Genomic DNA, 16,582 nt, shown 5'->3' on the forward strand with positions numbered 1-16,582 from the left:
AGGACCGGAGGGGCTGGGCCGCAGACCCCGCCTGCTGCACCTGCTCCCGGGCTCCCGCGTCCCCGCCCCGCGTCCCGCCCCCGCGCCGCGCCCGCGCCCCGCGGTCCCTCCCTCCGGCGTGACGGGAGCACGGGCGCCGGCCGCCGGGGCCGCGAGCACAGCGGAGCCGTCAGCTGTGAGCTGAGCGCGCAGCCCTAGCGGCCCGGGAGCAGAACGCGCCCCACCCCGGGAGGCTGCTTTCCAGCCGGCCGGCGGGCCGACCGCAGCGGGAAGGAGATGCTGTTCCTCCGCGCGGGGCCGGCGCGGGGGAGGGGCCGGGGGCGGCCGGCCAGGGCTCCCCGCAGCGGACTCTCGCCGCCCTGGAGCCCCGCCTGGATCTGCTGCTGGGCACTCGCCGGCTGCCAAGCGGCCTGGGCTGGGGACTTGCCCTCCACCTCCGGCCGCCCGCTTCCTCCTTGCCTGGAGGTGAGCCGCACCTGCTCTGAAACCTGGAGTTTGCGGGGGGTGGGGGAGAGGGGGGGACTGGAGGTGAAGGATGAGGGTCATGCCCATTTATTGCTCTCTGCTGTCACCTCTTTCCTTCCTGGGAGGACCGGGCTTTTCGTTTGTTTCCAGGGATGAAGTTGCCATCCCCGAGAGGCTGGCCGAGAGAGGATGTGTGGCTTTGCTGGCTTTGAGGGGATGCTTTCTGCACTCCTGTGTTTTAAGGGCTCTGAAGGACTTTGCGGCGCTTTCCTGGAGTGTCAGGCTTGAGGACCTGGGACCAAGGGGAGTTTTCACCAAGGGCAGAGGACTGGGGAAGCCCTGCCAGTGGGGTTTGGCAAGCCGGCATTGCCGCCGAGGGCTTCCAGCTCCCCCTTCGCCACTCCCCAGTGTCTACAAACCCCTTCCTTTGCACTCAGCGTCCTGATAAGGCCCCGGGGACTTGCCAAGCCAGTGTGTGGTGTCGCTTGGCATCCTTTTGGCAAAACATGGATGTGAATTAGAAAGAAAAAGAATGTGTACTTAGGGAAGAGGTGGGTTGGTCATCTAGAAAATTAGAAAAGACAGAGTTAATATGCTCCTTTTGGGAGATGTTCATCAGCTGGCTGAAGCACTACTACTGTGTATTTTGAAGTTTGAGATTATCGTTGATATTCAGCCAAGAAAGATAAATAGGAGTGATGAGATTTTTTTTTCCTGCTTTTGGGAGAGCTGTGCTTAATAATGCCAAAAATGTACAGGGGATGTCATTGGTAGCTGTACTGGGTGTTCATCTTTCCCTTTAGTGTTCCAGAAAGTGCATCCTCTTAATGAAAATCAATGAGGGGAAGGAAGCAACATTTCTGACCTACTTTGAGTGATTATGTTGAGGAGGATGTCAAGAGTGAATACTGTTTTAGGAAGATTGCTAGGAATCAGGGTGATGGGTCATTTTATTTTAATATAACAAAAATGGGTTAGCTAATATCCCCCTCTGGGAAGCAAGACCAGATCTTGTTCCTTTGTGTCACTTTTTAATTTTACCCAGGCTCAAATTATAGAATATCTGCATTCTAGACCTCATCCATCATCCATATATTTCACCTTCCTCTCCCACAGTCTCAGTCCTAGGACAGACTGAAATGAAAGAGATTCAGATCAAAGGCAGGTATACCAGCACACAGTAGTGTTATAATTGGGGAAATCAGGGCAAGAGCTCAGCGAACAGCTGTATTTAATTTCAGAGCTTATTAGGATAATTAGTTGTTTAATCTGTGTTCTATCACCTGGGAGTAGTCCGTTCTTCCAGGCTTCCAGAGAAAGCCCACTTCTTGGTCATCTTCAGATTGAGTAGTTGTAACGGGACAAACTTAAAACCTTGCCTCCAGCCCCTAGTCCCAACTATGCAAAACCTTTTTTTTTTTTTCCTGAAGTGAAAAGTCAGATTCTTGTAAAATTAATTTTTATTGATGGGGGCTTTACTTGAAACAGGTGAAAGTGAGGGCTAGTGAGGGCTAGTGAGGGGGTGGTGGCCACTAGAGCTAGACCGATCCTTTAGGTGAGTACATGTTCTACCCATGCAGACCCAGACAGAATGGAGTTGCACCCTGAGACAGATACAGTGAAACCAGAGGCAGGGGGTGGACTGAAGGTTCCAGAAGGCTGTGTTCAGTTAACTATAGTGAGTTTACAAATTTCACTTGACTCAGTTCCTTGATGTTTCAAGTTCGAATTGATGGGAATAAATAAAATTATAGGAGGACGCTCCTGAACATGCCTGTGGCTTGTGTTTTTAGAAATGGTGACGCGCAGATCCAGTTATGTTCTGATGACTGACGAACACTTAGTAGATGTTTAACTGGGAGTTAGGGGTTCCTTTGGCGGGGCCAGGGGGCTGAATCTGCTCTTTGGCCTCTGGTCTAACCCACCGAGCTAATTTATAGAATTGATTATTTTTTCTCTCTAACTTTGTTTTTAAGAGGGATATGAGAATGGAGGAATTTTTCAGGCTTTGAGGGGAAGAGTTGGCTGGTGCTTATGTGTGGGGAGGGGCCTTCCTGTGAGATACAGCTATGGAATGTAGGCCAAACCCTTGTGAATAAAGATATAACACTGAAAAGTAACTATTTTGTGTCCACTCCTGCCTGTTGATCCCTTTCCACTCATTATTAACAGAAAAGGAATGCCCCACATAAGGGATAGCACCACTGTGGTGGGGAGGACAGTGAGAGCCGTGAAAGTGAGGGAGGGGTATGAGGCTGGAAACCAAAGCCAGCTCTTAATGACAAGGAGAGGATGTCGAAGGGAAAATCTGCAGGTGATTCTAAACCTCATGGCTGCCAGTACTTTCAGCCTCATCCTCATTTATCAGTATTTTTATAAAAAGTCATCATGTTTAACTGAATCATATAGACTCTCATTTTCCTTGCCTAGTTTTGGCAGAGGAGAAGCAGAGAAAGCTGACCTGGGGAGAATCTTTTTATGATCCCTTGAGTTCACAGGAGAGTGGCTGGGATACGTGCAGAGTTTCACTTAAGATTCTTTGCAGAGGATTGGACTCTGGGTGAAACTCATATAATACAGCTTCCTTTGTCAAAGTCATTGATTATGGAGCAGAGAAGGGGAGAAAAGTGATTACTTTGGAATGCTCAGCTGGGGATCCAGTCAGTAGGATGGATGCACAAGCGCAGACAGAAAGAGGAGACAGTAATAAAAGTACAGTCAGTGTGCCAGCAGTTGAAGGACACCAGCAGGATGTGACTTTGATAAATGGCATTTAAATTAAAACAACAACAACAAAAAACAGTGAGGACTAAACATCAGAAAGTATAGAATTAATTTTCTTCAAACTATTTATGGGGGAACTTAAAAGGATAAGTATCTTCTAGGTTTCTGGGTATCTGCTTTACACTTGTAAAATGATAGTGATAAAAAGAGATCTTTCTGTCTCAATTGTGAGCATGAATATGAGTTAAAAGTGAGTATGAGTCAAAGGAAACTTTACAAATATATGAAAGTTGATGATTGCTAGCTGAGTAGCAGAGAAGGCAATGGCACCCCACTCCAGTACTCTTGCCTGGAAAATCCCATGGACGGAGGAGTCTGGAAGGCTGCAGTCCACAGGGCTGCTGAGGGTTGGACACGACTGAGCAACTTCACTTCACTTTTCACTTTCATGCATTGGAGAAGGAAATGGCAACCCACTCCAATGTTCTTGCCTGGAGAATCCCAGGGACAAGGGAGCCTGGTGGGCTGTCGTCTATGGGGTCTCACAGAGTTGGACATGACTGAAGTGACTTAGCAGCAGCAGCTGAGTAGACCTCGATTCTGATGTTTCAGGAAGGGTCTACAGAGAAACGTCAGAGGTTCAGAGAAAATAGTCTTATCCAAGAATTGAATACAATGGAATTTTTGACTCATTAGTGGGACTGCCAGAGAAACAAAAAGATAAAAGCCAACAGATGATTCAGAGTTGGAGTAAGGTATTAGAAGAGAGATGAACTATTCATCTATTATAGTTCTGTTCTTTTTATGCACTTTTCTCTCATGCACTCTCTCTTCTAATACCTTACTCCAACTCTGAATCATCTGTTGGCTAGATAACAAAGTTGTGGTATATAGATAATATTCCATTGTTTGTATATAACATTAACATTATTAACATTGTATATAGACATTAAAATGAGGACATCCTACCATTTTCTACATCGTGGATGGATTTTCACTTATTATATTAAGTGAAATAAGTCAGAGAAAAGCATACTATATGATTTCACGTATATATGGAATATTAAAAACAAATACCACTACAAAACTCATAGAAAAAGAAATCGGACTTATGGTTACTGTAGGTGGAAGATGTGGGAAGTAGAGATTGGAAGATGGTAGTCTAAGGGTATAAACTTCCAGTTACAAGATAAATTAACACTAAGCATGCAGTGTACAACAGAATGACTATAGCTAACCCTGCTATATGTATATAGAAAAGATGTTGAAAATAAACCTTATGAGTTCTCATCACAAAAAAAAAGAAAAAAAAAAAGAACAGAACTGAATTATGTATGCATTATTTAAATTTGGAAAATTAAACCACAAACTCGCTTGATTCTTACTATGCTGTTCTATAGTCCTACATAATATAATTCTTCTGGTTTCTCTGAATCTTGATTGAATCATGACTTTTTGGCCAATGGTTTTTATTCCACCATTGCTGAGTTTAAACCGTTACTGTGCTAGGCAAAATGTCAGCTGATGTGAAATTCCAAATTAAAAAAGTAAAATTTAATTGGGTAAGGATGAGTCAGATATGGAAACTAACAATTGCGGTGAAGAGATTTGTTGCCATGAAAGAAGAAAGGGGCCGTAAAGCTAGTGGGAAGGATAAAAAAAGGCCCTGCAGAAGAGGTGAGGGAGTCCAGAAAGATGAGTAGGAATTTGCCAAGCAAACAAGGGTCAGATGTGAGGTTGGGCTAGTTTAGGGGAAGACATTTTTGATGTAGAGCGCAGACTGAAAATGGCGGCAGCTCAGAACAGTTCCTCGCTAACTGGATATAACTAGAGTGCTGCATGCTATGAGGAGCCTGATGAGATGAGCCTCAGAGGCAGGCAGAAGCTGATCATAGAGGACCTTCCATCCTGCTAAGAAGCTGCTCTTCATTTGGTAGGTGATGGGAAGCCATAGAAGGGTTTAAAAATCACAGGTAAGAAAATATAGTTTGGCAACAGTATGGAGGTCACATAGGAGTGGGACATAGAAAGAGGTGAAGCCTGCCAGGAGCAGTTGTAAGCGTCCAGGTAAAGGATGACAGGACCTCAGTTGAGGAGTAGTTGTGAAGATGGAAAGAGGGAAGGTAGAACTGCCTGTGGGTAGATGTGGAGGGTGAGGGGATGGAAGGTTCTGCCTTGTCTAGAGGCTGGTGCCTCCAGCCTCCATGAGGAGGAGTATGAGGAAGAGGAGATAAGGAGCTTGGTTCTCGGGAGCTGACCTTTCAAGGGTTCACTATGCAGTTAGGTGGCAGGCCCTTTGGCTCAGGGCCGCGGTCTGGGCTGGAGTGGAGACATGGAGCTCACTTGAATGAAAGGCATGGTTGACCCTGCTGGATTGGATGAGATCATCCAGGGAGTGAGCACAAGAAGTGAAAGATGGAACTTGGGTTTTACTGATGTTAAAGGGGGCAGAAACTGAGAAGAACACAAAGGAGACAGATAAGAAATAGCAGGTTTCAGGGAAACACAATAGTGTGGAGTTAGGGGGAAAAGGAGTGCCTTTGGTGAAGAAGAGGGCTGGTTGTAGTGTCAGTGGTCCAAAGAAGTTCAAATAAGATGAGACCCGAAAAGCGAAGTTTGAATTTGACAGTTAGCTCACTGGTGCTCTTGCCCGAGTGGTTCCTGTGGAGTGGTGGGATGGTACTAACTGGCAGGTGAGGTAGTAGTGATGACATGTATGCATGCTAAGTTGCTTCTGTTGTGTCTGACTCTGTACGGACTGTACCCCACCAGGCTCCTCTGTCTGTGCGATTCTCTAGGCAAGAATACTGGAGTGGGTTGCCGTGCCCTCCTCCCCAGGATCTTCCTGATCCAGTGATCAAACCTGCATTTCTGATGATTACTTTCATTGGCAGGGGGATTCTTTACCACTGGCACCACCTGGGAAGCCCAGTAGCAATGGAGTAGGGTTTTGTCATTATGGTATTCCAAGATTTGCTAAGAAATTGGGTCATCCATGTCAAAAGTCTGAAGACTTGTAAATGGTCCTATTTTCTGTTTGAGACTTTGATGGGAATAGTTGAGAAATAACCTTTAACCTTTCTGTAGGAAGTCTCTGAAGGTCATGGGCTGTGGGTTAAGGGCTTAGGGAGTCTAAAGCCATACTGTCACTGAAGAAGTTAGGACTTGGCTTCTGTTTTCAAGCAGTTAACATAATTAATCTTGCCTGTTATGCTTGTGAAGGTGAATTTTCCATTTCAAGTTCTTATGCTCAGAACCATTTCTCATGTTTTAGGCAATTGCAAGCAAGTATTCACACCATCAATATTTACAATGTAAAACCAAGAGTTGACAGATCTGTGAAGTGTCATATTTTAGCACAAGGGATAGAAATAGCAGAGCATAGTATAGAGTGCCACGTTTTCCTATCAGAGTGTATTCTTCAGCAGTGCCTTGGATCCTAGAATAATTCTTGCTTGTTGCAAAAAAAGTTAAATTTTGGTGGTCATCTCCTTCCCCCTGAAGAAAGTGTTAGTCGCTCAGTTGTGTCTGACTCTTTGTGACCTCATAAGCTGTAGCCCATCAGGCTCCTCTGTCCATGGGATTCTTTAGACAAGAATACTGGAGTGGGTTGCTATTTCCTTCTCCAGGGAATCTTCTCAAACTAGGGATCGAACCTCGGTCTCGTGCATTGCAGATTCTTTATCATCTGAGCCACTGGGAAAGCCCCCCCCCCCCTGAAAAAACCAAGGATAATTCTTATCCCTTTTGCCTTTCTTAATTGAAGTTATATGTAATATTTCAACATTAAACACATTTATTATGTATTCATGTACCAGGTACTAGCAGTAAAATGTTGAATAAAATGTGTGATCTTCCTCATGTTGAGCTTTATAATCTCATGTGGGCAGACTCAAAGTGACACTGTATATCAGGTCAATACATTTGTCATAAGTTGTGATGGGAACTGTGTGCAGTGGGTGTGCAGTGGGTATAGTGTTTTTAGTCTGGTTGGGGTGGGAGGGATTCCCCAAAGAAGAGATTTTTAAGCTGAGACCCACAGCATGGGTGGTGATGGTAGAGCATCTCATCCAGAGGAAACCTTTTACTCCTGGATCAGTTCCTATGACCTGCTTCTCAGGTGGCCCAGGTGGTGAGGAATTCACCTGCCAAGCAGGAGATGCAGGTTGGATCCCTGGGTCAGGAAGATCCCCTGGAGAAAGAAATGGCAAACCACTCCAGTAGTCTTGCCTGGGAAATCCCAGGGATTTAGGAGTCTGGTGGGCTGCAGTTCATGGGATTGCAAGAGCCAGACTTGACTTTGCAACTAAACCACCACCATGTCTAACCCTTCCTAGAGTACTAAACACAGACAGACTTTTCACTGTTCCAGCCTGTTGTTTGCTCTGGGGCATCCATACCCTGTTCTACGAAGTCTTCACACACAGACTTATCCTGTAAGGCTGGGTGAGTTGTACCCAGCCGTGGGGCCACATAAGAGTGGGAGTCCATGCAATGATCAGGGTGCCCAGCCAGCTGCCCTGATGCACGTCTGCATCCATCCAGAGGAAAGAGGGTCTTTGTCTGAGTCATATGCCCAGAGCCGGTTCCATTTTCTGATTCACTCAGAGATGCAGGAATGCCTTACCAGAGGCTCTGAGCACCTGCCCCTCCAACTCACCCAACATGAGATAGACTCATTAGGGCAGGCATTTCATCCTATTCAGCAAATGGTGATTAACTGTCTTCTTGTTTAAGGCACTTTAGGGGTTTTAGAAATGAGCAAGGTACAGGTCCTCTTCTCTGGGGGCACTAATCATTGCCTTGAAAATATCATAGAGTGAGTGACTTCCTCTCTTTTCAGCTATAAAAAGGAATTGATCTTTATAACACATTTAATCCTAATTGACACCTTCTCTTAATTGTACCAGATTTAAGACTCTGAAACAAAAGCTCAGGGATCAGAATATATTGAAGTTTATTCTCAAGTCAATTTACAGCTCTGGAATTCAGGATGTTATTTAACCTATTTAAAACTTCACTTTTATGAGGCTCTTTCCCCTTAGTCCATGGCTCTCAAAATATGATCCTAACGCTAGGACTGTCAGTATTCCCCAGGCACTTGTTAGAAATGCAGGTTACTGGATCCTGTACACACCCTCTTGAATCAGAAACTCTGAGTTTGAGGCCCAGCAATCTGTCACAACCAGCCAGCCCTCTACAGGATTATGAGGCAGGCTAAAGGTGAAGACCACTGCCCTAGGTATAAAGTGAGGGATACCGTTTAATTGTCTGAAACCCAGGGATCTGTGTTGTTGTTAGAATTTCTTCAACTGTAGCTCTTGCTAACTTCCTGCTTCTGCAGGGCATCTTTGTTATTGTTGTTTAGTTGCTAAATTGTGCCTACTCTCTGCAACCACATGGACTGTAGCACGCCAGACTCCTCAGTCTTTGCGATTTTTCAGGCAAGAATACTGGAGTAGGTAACCATTTCCTTTTCCAGGGGATCTTCCTGATCAGGCATCAAACTTGTGTCTCCCCCATTGTCAGGCAGATTCTTTACCACTGAGTTGGCAGGGAGGCCCACTTAGGGATATCTAGTATTAATGTTTTAGCACACTTCCTACCTATGTATTTTCTTTTCCTTTTTAGCTATAAGTGAGTGCGTAGTTTATGTAGATGTTGTATCTTTTTCTCTCTTATTTAAGCATTTCCCAATGATATTAATGTTTCTTTATAAGTATTTTTTGTAATATTTATAAAATATTTTCATATATAAATATTGCAAAATATAGCATCATTTGAGTACCTGCCATTGTGTACTTATGAGCCTTTTACTTCAACCTTTCATTGAAAATGCCCTTTCCAAGGTCAACAATGACTTCCTCTTTGCTATAATAAGTTCATCGGTCATTCCTCACCTTTCCCTGCTTTATTACATCACTGGACCAAGCTGACTGCTCCGTCACCACTGAAACCCCTACTTGGCTTCAGGCATCCCGCGCTCTCCTGGTTCTTTCTTATTCCACTGCAACCCTTCTCAGTCTTTGCCAGTTCTTCCTCATGTCCCTGATTTCTTTACATTGGGACTTTCCTGCTTCAATCCTTAACCCCCTTATTTTTTCTGTCACCCTCTCTCCTCATACTGTGGGTGATGTCATACAGTTTTTTGGTTTTAAATGCCATATGCCAATGGACCTCTCTCAGTTCCCATCTCCTGCGTGGCCATCTCATGGCTTCGTGACAAGCACAGCCTGGATTCCTATGCTTGGGTAAGTGTCTCAAACCTGATGCATCTGAAACTGAGCCCCTGCTCTTGCCTGGTCCAGCTCCTGTGTGGTCTTCCCCAGTGTTTTGACTGGCAAATCCTCCGTTTCAGTCACTCAGGCCTCAACATCTGGAGTCTCCCCTGACTTCTTGTCCTCCCGTGTCTCACATACAATCCATTAGCAAACTCTCTGGTCTCTGCTTCCGAAGAGCCAGAGTCAGAGCTTCTCACGCCTTGGCCTGCTGGACCACACCACCAGAGGACCTCGCCTGGATGATGGCTGTTGTTTCCCATCTTGATCTCCAGTTTGATCTCAGCAGAGCAGTCAAGAGATCCCATTACAACATGTGTTATCTTTTGCTCAGAGCTTTTCTAAGGCTTCGTTCAGAATCAGAGATCTGATGGTGGCTTGCAGGGCCCAACATGATCCGGCCTCCATTAAGCCTCTCATGTCATCTTACTATTCCCCCCATTCTCCATTCTCCTTCAGCCTTCCCGTTCTCTCTGCTTCTTGGAGAACGTGTTGTGGAAACTTTTCTCAGGGCTTCTGCCCTGGGTCTTCCTTTGCTTTCAGCTCTCTTCTCAGATATCTGCTTTTATCTCTCCCTCATGTCCTTTAGGTTTCTACTCACTTGTCATCTTCTCAGTCAGGCCTTCCCTGGTCACCTACTTAAAATTGCAGCCATCTCTCTATCCCCATTTCATGCTTTTATTTTTCTCCATATCACTTTTCAGCATCCATCATAATATACATTTAAATTATTTAGTGTTTATGAGCCTGCTCTCAGTAACTCTTAAGTTCCATAAAGACAAGGCAATCCCTCCCTCCATCCCTTTCTTCCTACTTCCTTTCAGAGATAAGCTACTGCACTCCAGTATTCTTGCCTGGAGAAGTCCATGGATAGAGGAGCCTGGCAGGCTACAGTCCATAGAGGTGCAAAGAGTTAGACATGAATTAGTAACTGGACACACACACACACACACTGTATCCTTAGCACCTCAAACAGTGCCTAGCACTGTGTCAAACAAATGAGTAAATTTAATTTTGATTGTTTTTGATTCTTTGTAGTATAAAAACACATAACAATATCATAAGGAACAACACAAACCATTGAATTCCTGATTATTGAAGATATTATAAAATTGCCTCAGAAATCTTAGATTGAAGGATATGAACTATACTGTACTAAACAACAGTGAAAAGTGTTATTGATTTATTTATTATTTTTAATTGAAGTATAGTTGATTTACAGTGTCATGTTAGTCTCAGGTGTATAGCACAATGATTCAGTTATATATTGATATATTCTTTTCAGATTCTTTTCCCTTATAAGTTGTTACAAAATATTGAGTATAGTTCCCTGTGCTCTAAGTTGGTCTTTGTTGGTTATCTGTTTTATTATAGTAGTGTGTGGGCTTCCCTTGTGGCTCAGATGGTAAATAATCTGCCTGCAATGCAGGAGACTTGGGTTCAGTCCCTGAGTTAGGAGGATCACCTGGAGGAGGACATGGCAACCCACTCCAGTATCCTTGCCTGGAGAATCCCCATGGACAGAGGAACCTGGAGCGCTACTGTCCATGGGGTCACAGAGAGACAGACATGATTGAGCAGCTAAGCGCACATAGTAGGGTGTATGTGTTAATCCCAACTCCCCAATTTATCCTTCCTCTCCCCTTTTACCTTCGGTAACGATAAGTTTTCTTTGTCTGTGAAAAATTATTAATATTAATTTGATGGTGAAAAATGCTGTCTCACTGATGTAATTTACATTTCTTTAATCACTGTTGATGGTCAGTATTTTTAATGTGACTTAGCTTTTTGTATTTCACTTTCTGTGGAATTTCTGTTTAGGTGTTTCCACTGACTATTTTTCTTATGTATATGATGCTTTTAATATATACTAAGGATACGATATATACAGTACTTTGAAAACACATTTCCTTATATTTTTTTTCCTGTCTACATGCTTTGCAATAATATAAAATCCAGAGAAAGTAATTAATTATTCAGATAATAAGTATGTATATGGAATTACTTCCCTTAACATATAGCATAGGAATAAATTCTGATTAAAAAATCTAATGTTTGATGCATAATACTGTGTTAAATTCCTACATTATATGAAATCTTTCATGTGACTGACTGAGAAAAATCCTGAAACAACTGCTGAGTGACCAAGAATTCTTGAGTTTCGATTGACAGTCTTTATTCTAAGAGTGTTCTTTTGAAATTTCAAGACCACCCTACTTCATTCGCTGTTTATTCTTTTTCCATGGCCATTCATGTGTTTATTTGTTCACGTGACATTTAATGAGTTCAGATCATGTATTTCTCTCATAGGTAAACTAATCATATGGAAGTCTATGATTACAGATGGGTTAAGTGCTGTGATGAAGTTATGCAGAGTTTTATAGAAGCAGAGATGGGGGACTAAATCACACTAAGGAGTCCTGGTCTCAGAGAATGTGCTGCCTGAGCTGTTTTGAAAGATTTCTGCAAGTGCTTTATAGTATGCACAGAGGCCAGCCTATCTTATTAGCCAAAGTAAACTGATTGTGTGACTACACAGAGGAGTTAAATCACATGACCACTTCACGGGCTGGAGTAAAGCCATATGAGTGACTGTGGCAAGAGAGAACTAGATTATGAGGAAGACTGGGACTGAGGCTTTTGTGAGAAAAACTTTGGGGAATCATTGACATCAGGTTAGACAGATTATTTTGTTTGTCAGTGGAGGAATATGAAAGAGGGTAGTATTGGAGGCAGGAAGATCAGTTAGGAGGCTGTCACCTCTCCCATGAGAAGGAAAAAAAAAAAAGAGCTAAGCAAACGGTCAAAGGGGGAGTCTAGGAGATGGATTTGACAGCTGAATGATCAATTTCAGTCTACCACAACTTCTAGGGGTTTTGCCTTGTGCTACTTGGTAGACACTCTACCTTTCATTGAGATTGAAAATGTAAGAGGTGAATAGGGCTGCTGGGAGAAAGAGGATGAGTTCATTATTGGCATCCTCGGTTTAAAGTGCCCAAGGGACAGCCAAGCAGTGCTCTTCCAGAGACAGCTGAATGTTTGCAAGTGCATCCAAGAGGTGACTTGGGAGCCAAGGGGCACATAGTAAGAGGTAATTGAAGCCAGTGGTGGTGATGAGGTCACCTAGGCTGTGAGCACCGTGTGTTGAGGAAGGTGCTCAGGGAACACCAGCATTTAGAGGCAAGCAGGGGAAGAAGCGATTAGGAAAGAGTGAAAGCACAGAAGCTGACTAAGGGTCGAAGGGTTAGGTGACCAGTCAATCTGCAGTATGATACAGGCATACGATTCTTGATGTTTGGTTAGACATTTGAAATATCATATCCCTGTGGACAAGATGCAGAAGTATATGCTGAATGATAGTATATCTAGGAAGAGTCTTGGATACATGAACAAATGTACCCTGAGGTTATTAATTCAAGGACTTAATGATAAACTGGAGGAAGGTTTCCAATGTAATAACCTTTGGTCTTAGTCTCTAGTCTCTGTCCTGTTACTGTTATACTTTGACTGTTGAAACAGTAGTGTGGTTTTGAGAAGGCTTAACCAAAATTTGTAAAGTCAGAAAGCTGAGAAAGATGCCTAATGAGTTGGAAAACAGAATTGGGATTCAGGTGATTGCAAAAGGCTAGAGTAATGGGCAAGCATAATTGTTTTAAATGTGGACTGCCCTTTTTGGTTCTGAAATTTAGATATTCAAGTATAAGATGAGGAATTCTTGCTTAAAAGTACTTTTGAAGCCACAAATGTCATGCGGCTGCCAAAAGCAGTGATGGGCAGGCAGGAGTCTTTGGTTCTATTAATATAGGCAGAGTGGTTGGCTCACAGAAAGTGGACATTTAACAGGTCAGTAGTATTCTTGCCTTGAGAACCCCATGAACGGTAGGAAAAGGCAAAAAGCCTCTTAATGAAAGTGAAAGTGGAGAGTGAAAAAGTTGGCTTAAAGCTCAACATTCAGAAAACGAAGATTATGGCTTCTGGTCCCATCACTTCATGGGAAATAGATGGGGAAACAGTGGAAACAGTGTCAGACTTTATTTTTTTGGGCTCTAAAATCACTGCAGATGGTGATTGCAGCCATGAAATTAAAAGACGCTTACTCCTTGGAAGAAAAGTTATGACCAACCTAGATAGCATATTGAAAAGCAGAGACATTACTTTGCCAACAAAGGTCCATCTAGTCAAGGCTATGGTTTTTCCAGTTGTCATGTATGGATGTTAGTGTTGGACTGTGAGGAAAGCTGAGCACCAAAGAATTGATGCTTTTGAACTGTGGTGTTGGAGAAGACTCTTGAGAGTCCCTTGGACTGCAAGGAGATACACCCAGTCCATTCTGAAGGAGATCAGCCCTGGGATTTCTTTGGAAGGAATGATGCGAAAGCTGAAACTCCAATACTTTGGCCACCTCATGCGAAGAGTTGACTCATTGGAAAAGACTTTGATGCTGGGAGGGATTGGGGGCAGGAGGAGAAGGGGACTACAGAGGATGAGATGGCTGGATGGCATCACTGACTCGATGGACGTGAGTCTGAGTGAACTCCGGGAGTTGGTGATGGACAGGGAGGCCTGGCGTGCTGTGATTCATGGGGTCGCAAAGAGTCGGACACGACTGAGTGACTGAACTGAACTGAATACAACTTACATGGCTTCCCTGGTAGCTTGGTTGGTAAAGAATCCGCCTGCAATGCAGGAGACCTCGATTCGATTCCTGGGTCAGGAAGATCCCCTGGAGAAGGGATAGGCTACCCACTCCAGTATTCTTGGGGTTCCCTTATGGCTCAGCTGGAAAAGAATGCACCTGCAATGTGGGAGACCTGGGTTTGATCTCTGGTTTGAAAAGATCTCCTGGAGAAGGGAAAGGCTACCCACTCCAGAATTCTGGCCTGGAGAATTCCACAGACTGTATAGTCCATGGAGTTGCAAAGAGCCAGACATGACTGAATGACTTTCACTTAGGGTTTCCCTGATAGCTCAGTTGGTGAAGAATCTGCCTGCAATGCGCGAGACCTGGGTTGGATCCCTGGGTTGGGAAGATCCCCTGGAGAAGGGAAAGGTTACCCACTCCAGTATTCTGGCCTGGAGAATTCCATGGAATCACAAAGTTGGACACAACTGAGCGACTTTCACTTTACTTTCAACACAACTTAGGTGCAATATTTGAAGAGGGACATTGGAATAGGGTGATGTTAGTTTAAGGTGTAAATTAGGAAGATGAACTATTTGGAGAGTGTCTCCAAATACTTGATGATGGGTCAAAGGAGCTGAGGCTGTTTAGCTTGAAGAAGACTTAAGGGGACCATAGTAGTGAGCCTCAAATAACAGTCAGTGCAGTCACGCGTAAGAGATACTGGTGTAGTGCTCACTTAGAGGACAAGATTAGGCTTAGTGCTGATAGAAGAATGCACAATTTAATTCATCCAAGAAGATGTTTGATATCTGTAGAACCATGTGCTGCTACTTTTAACTCTGAAAGTTGCAGAGTTGTTTCTTAGGACAGACTGTTGTCTTGGGTCACGTCTGTGTAGAACCGTGAATTCTGCTTTACTGCACTGCATCTGTGTTACTGTGGGCTTCTCTGGTGGCTCAGGAGGCTAAGAATCCTCCTGCAATCCAGGAGACATGAGTTCAATCCCTGGGTTGGGAAGATCTCCTGGAGAAGGAAATGGCAACCCACTCCAGTGTTCTTGCCTGGGAAATCCCATGGACAGAAGAGCCTGGTTGGCTATAGTCCATGGTGTAGCAAAAGGTTGGCCAGGACTGAGTGACTAACACTTAGGTTCAGTTCAGTTACTTAGTCATGTTTGACTCTCTGTGATCCCATGGACTGCAGCACACCAGCCCTCCCTGTCCATCACCAACTCCTGGAGCTGGCTCAAACTCATGTCCATTGAGTCAGTGATGCCATCCAACCAACTCATTCTCTGTTATCCCCTCCTCCTCCTGCCTTCAATCTTTCCCAGCATCAGGTTCTTTTCAAATGAGTCAGTTCTTGTATCAGATGGCCAAAGTATTAGAGTTTTAGCTTCAGCATCAGCCCTTCCAATGAACACCCAGGACTGATCTCCTTTAGGATGAACTGGTTGGATCTCCTTGCAGTCCAAGGGATTCTCAAGAGTCTTCTCCAACACCAAAGTTCAAAAGTATCAATTCTTTGGCGCTCAGCTTTCTTTACAGTCCAACTCTGACATCCATACATGACTGCTGGAAAAACCATAGCTTTGATTAGATGGGCCTTTGTTGGCAAAGCAATGTCTCTGCTTTTTAATATGCTGTCTAGGTTTGTCATACCTTTTCTTCCAAGGAGCAAGTATCTTTTAATATCATGGCTGCAGTCTGTGGTAGATTTAAGGGGCAGTTAAATGAATGTATGTGCATTGCTACTGTAAGAAGTGAGAAGATAAATCTTTCTCCTTGGTGGTTTAATCCTAGGACACATTCTTTTTTAACCTTTCATCCGTAGCATTGTATTCTAAGATTGCTACATTGTAAACATAAAGCAGTGCCCTTTGGTGTTTAACATCCTAAAGTTGAGAACAGGAAGAACTGGCCATTTGAAATATAAGTTTACCCCTGACTTCTGTGTGATAATTCTTGGGCATATCAGTAATGCATAATAGGAGAAAATTTAAGCCAAAATAATCAGTTGATGCTTAAGTAGATCTGAACTTGGTATGCTAGAAAGTGCTTCACTATCTAAATAGCAGGTAAATGCTAACACCACTTGCTTTAACTTTTTTTTTATGGTTTCACTTTTCCCATTTGACCTTTTTAAAATTAAAAGCAGTGTATGTATAACATTTTAGAAAAGTGAAGTAATAAAACCACCCTTAATCCCACCAAATAAGCACACCACTCTGAATATCTTAGCATTTGTAATAGGAATAACACATATTTCTCTGCATGTATTTCATGCATGAATTTACATGTATGTTGACAAAATGGGAATATTCTGTACATACAGTTGGTGATTTTTTTTTTCATTTAGTAATATGCTGTGAATTTACTGCCACATTTTAATTCAACTAAAATTTTATTCAGTGCTTGTTGTCAGGTAAATCTTTGACTTTATTCTTTGAAAAGCCAGTTTTAACAAATAATATTTGACCAATCCATAATCC

The 16,582-nt window shown here is 43.5% G+C and overlaps 1 protein-coding gene across 1 annotated transcript in view; it reads left to right on the top strand.

Moving 5' to 3' along the window:
* The first annotated feature begins 276 nt into the window (after nucleotides 1-276).
* ELAPOR2 (endosome-lysosome associated apoptosis and autophagy regulator family member 2) overlaps nucleotides 277-16,582 on the top strand; it is a 213,075-nt gene continuing 196,769 nt past the window's right edge. The window contains exon 1 of the mRNA XM_068973179.1: nucleotides 277-465. Within this exon, the coding sequence (XP_068829280.1) occupies nucleotides 277-465 (189 nt within the window). The remainder of the gene's footprint in view (nucleotides 466-16,582) is intronic.

The sequence above is a fragment of the Capricornis sumatraensis genome, chromosome 5 (assembly GCF_032405125.1).
Source record: "Capricornis sumatraensis isolate serow.1 chromosome 5, serow.2, whole genome shotgun sequence".
NCBI lineage: Eukaryota > Metazoa > Chordata > Mammalia > Artiodactyla > Bovidae > Capricornis > Capricornis sumatraensis.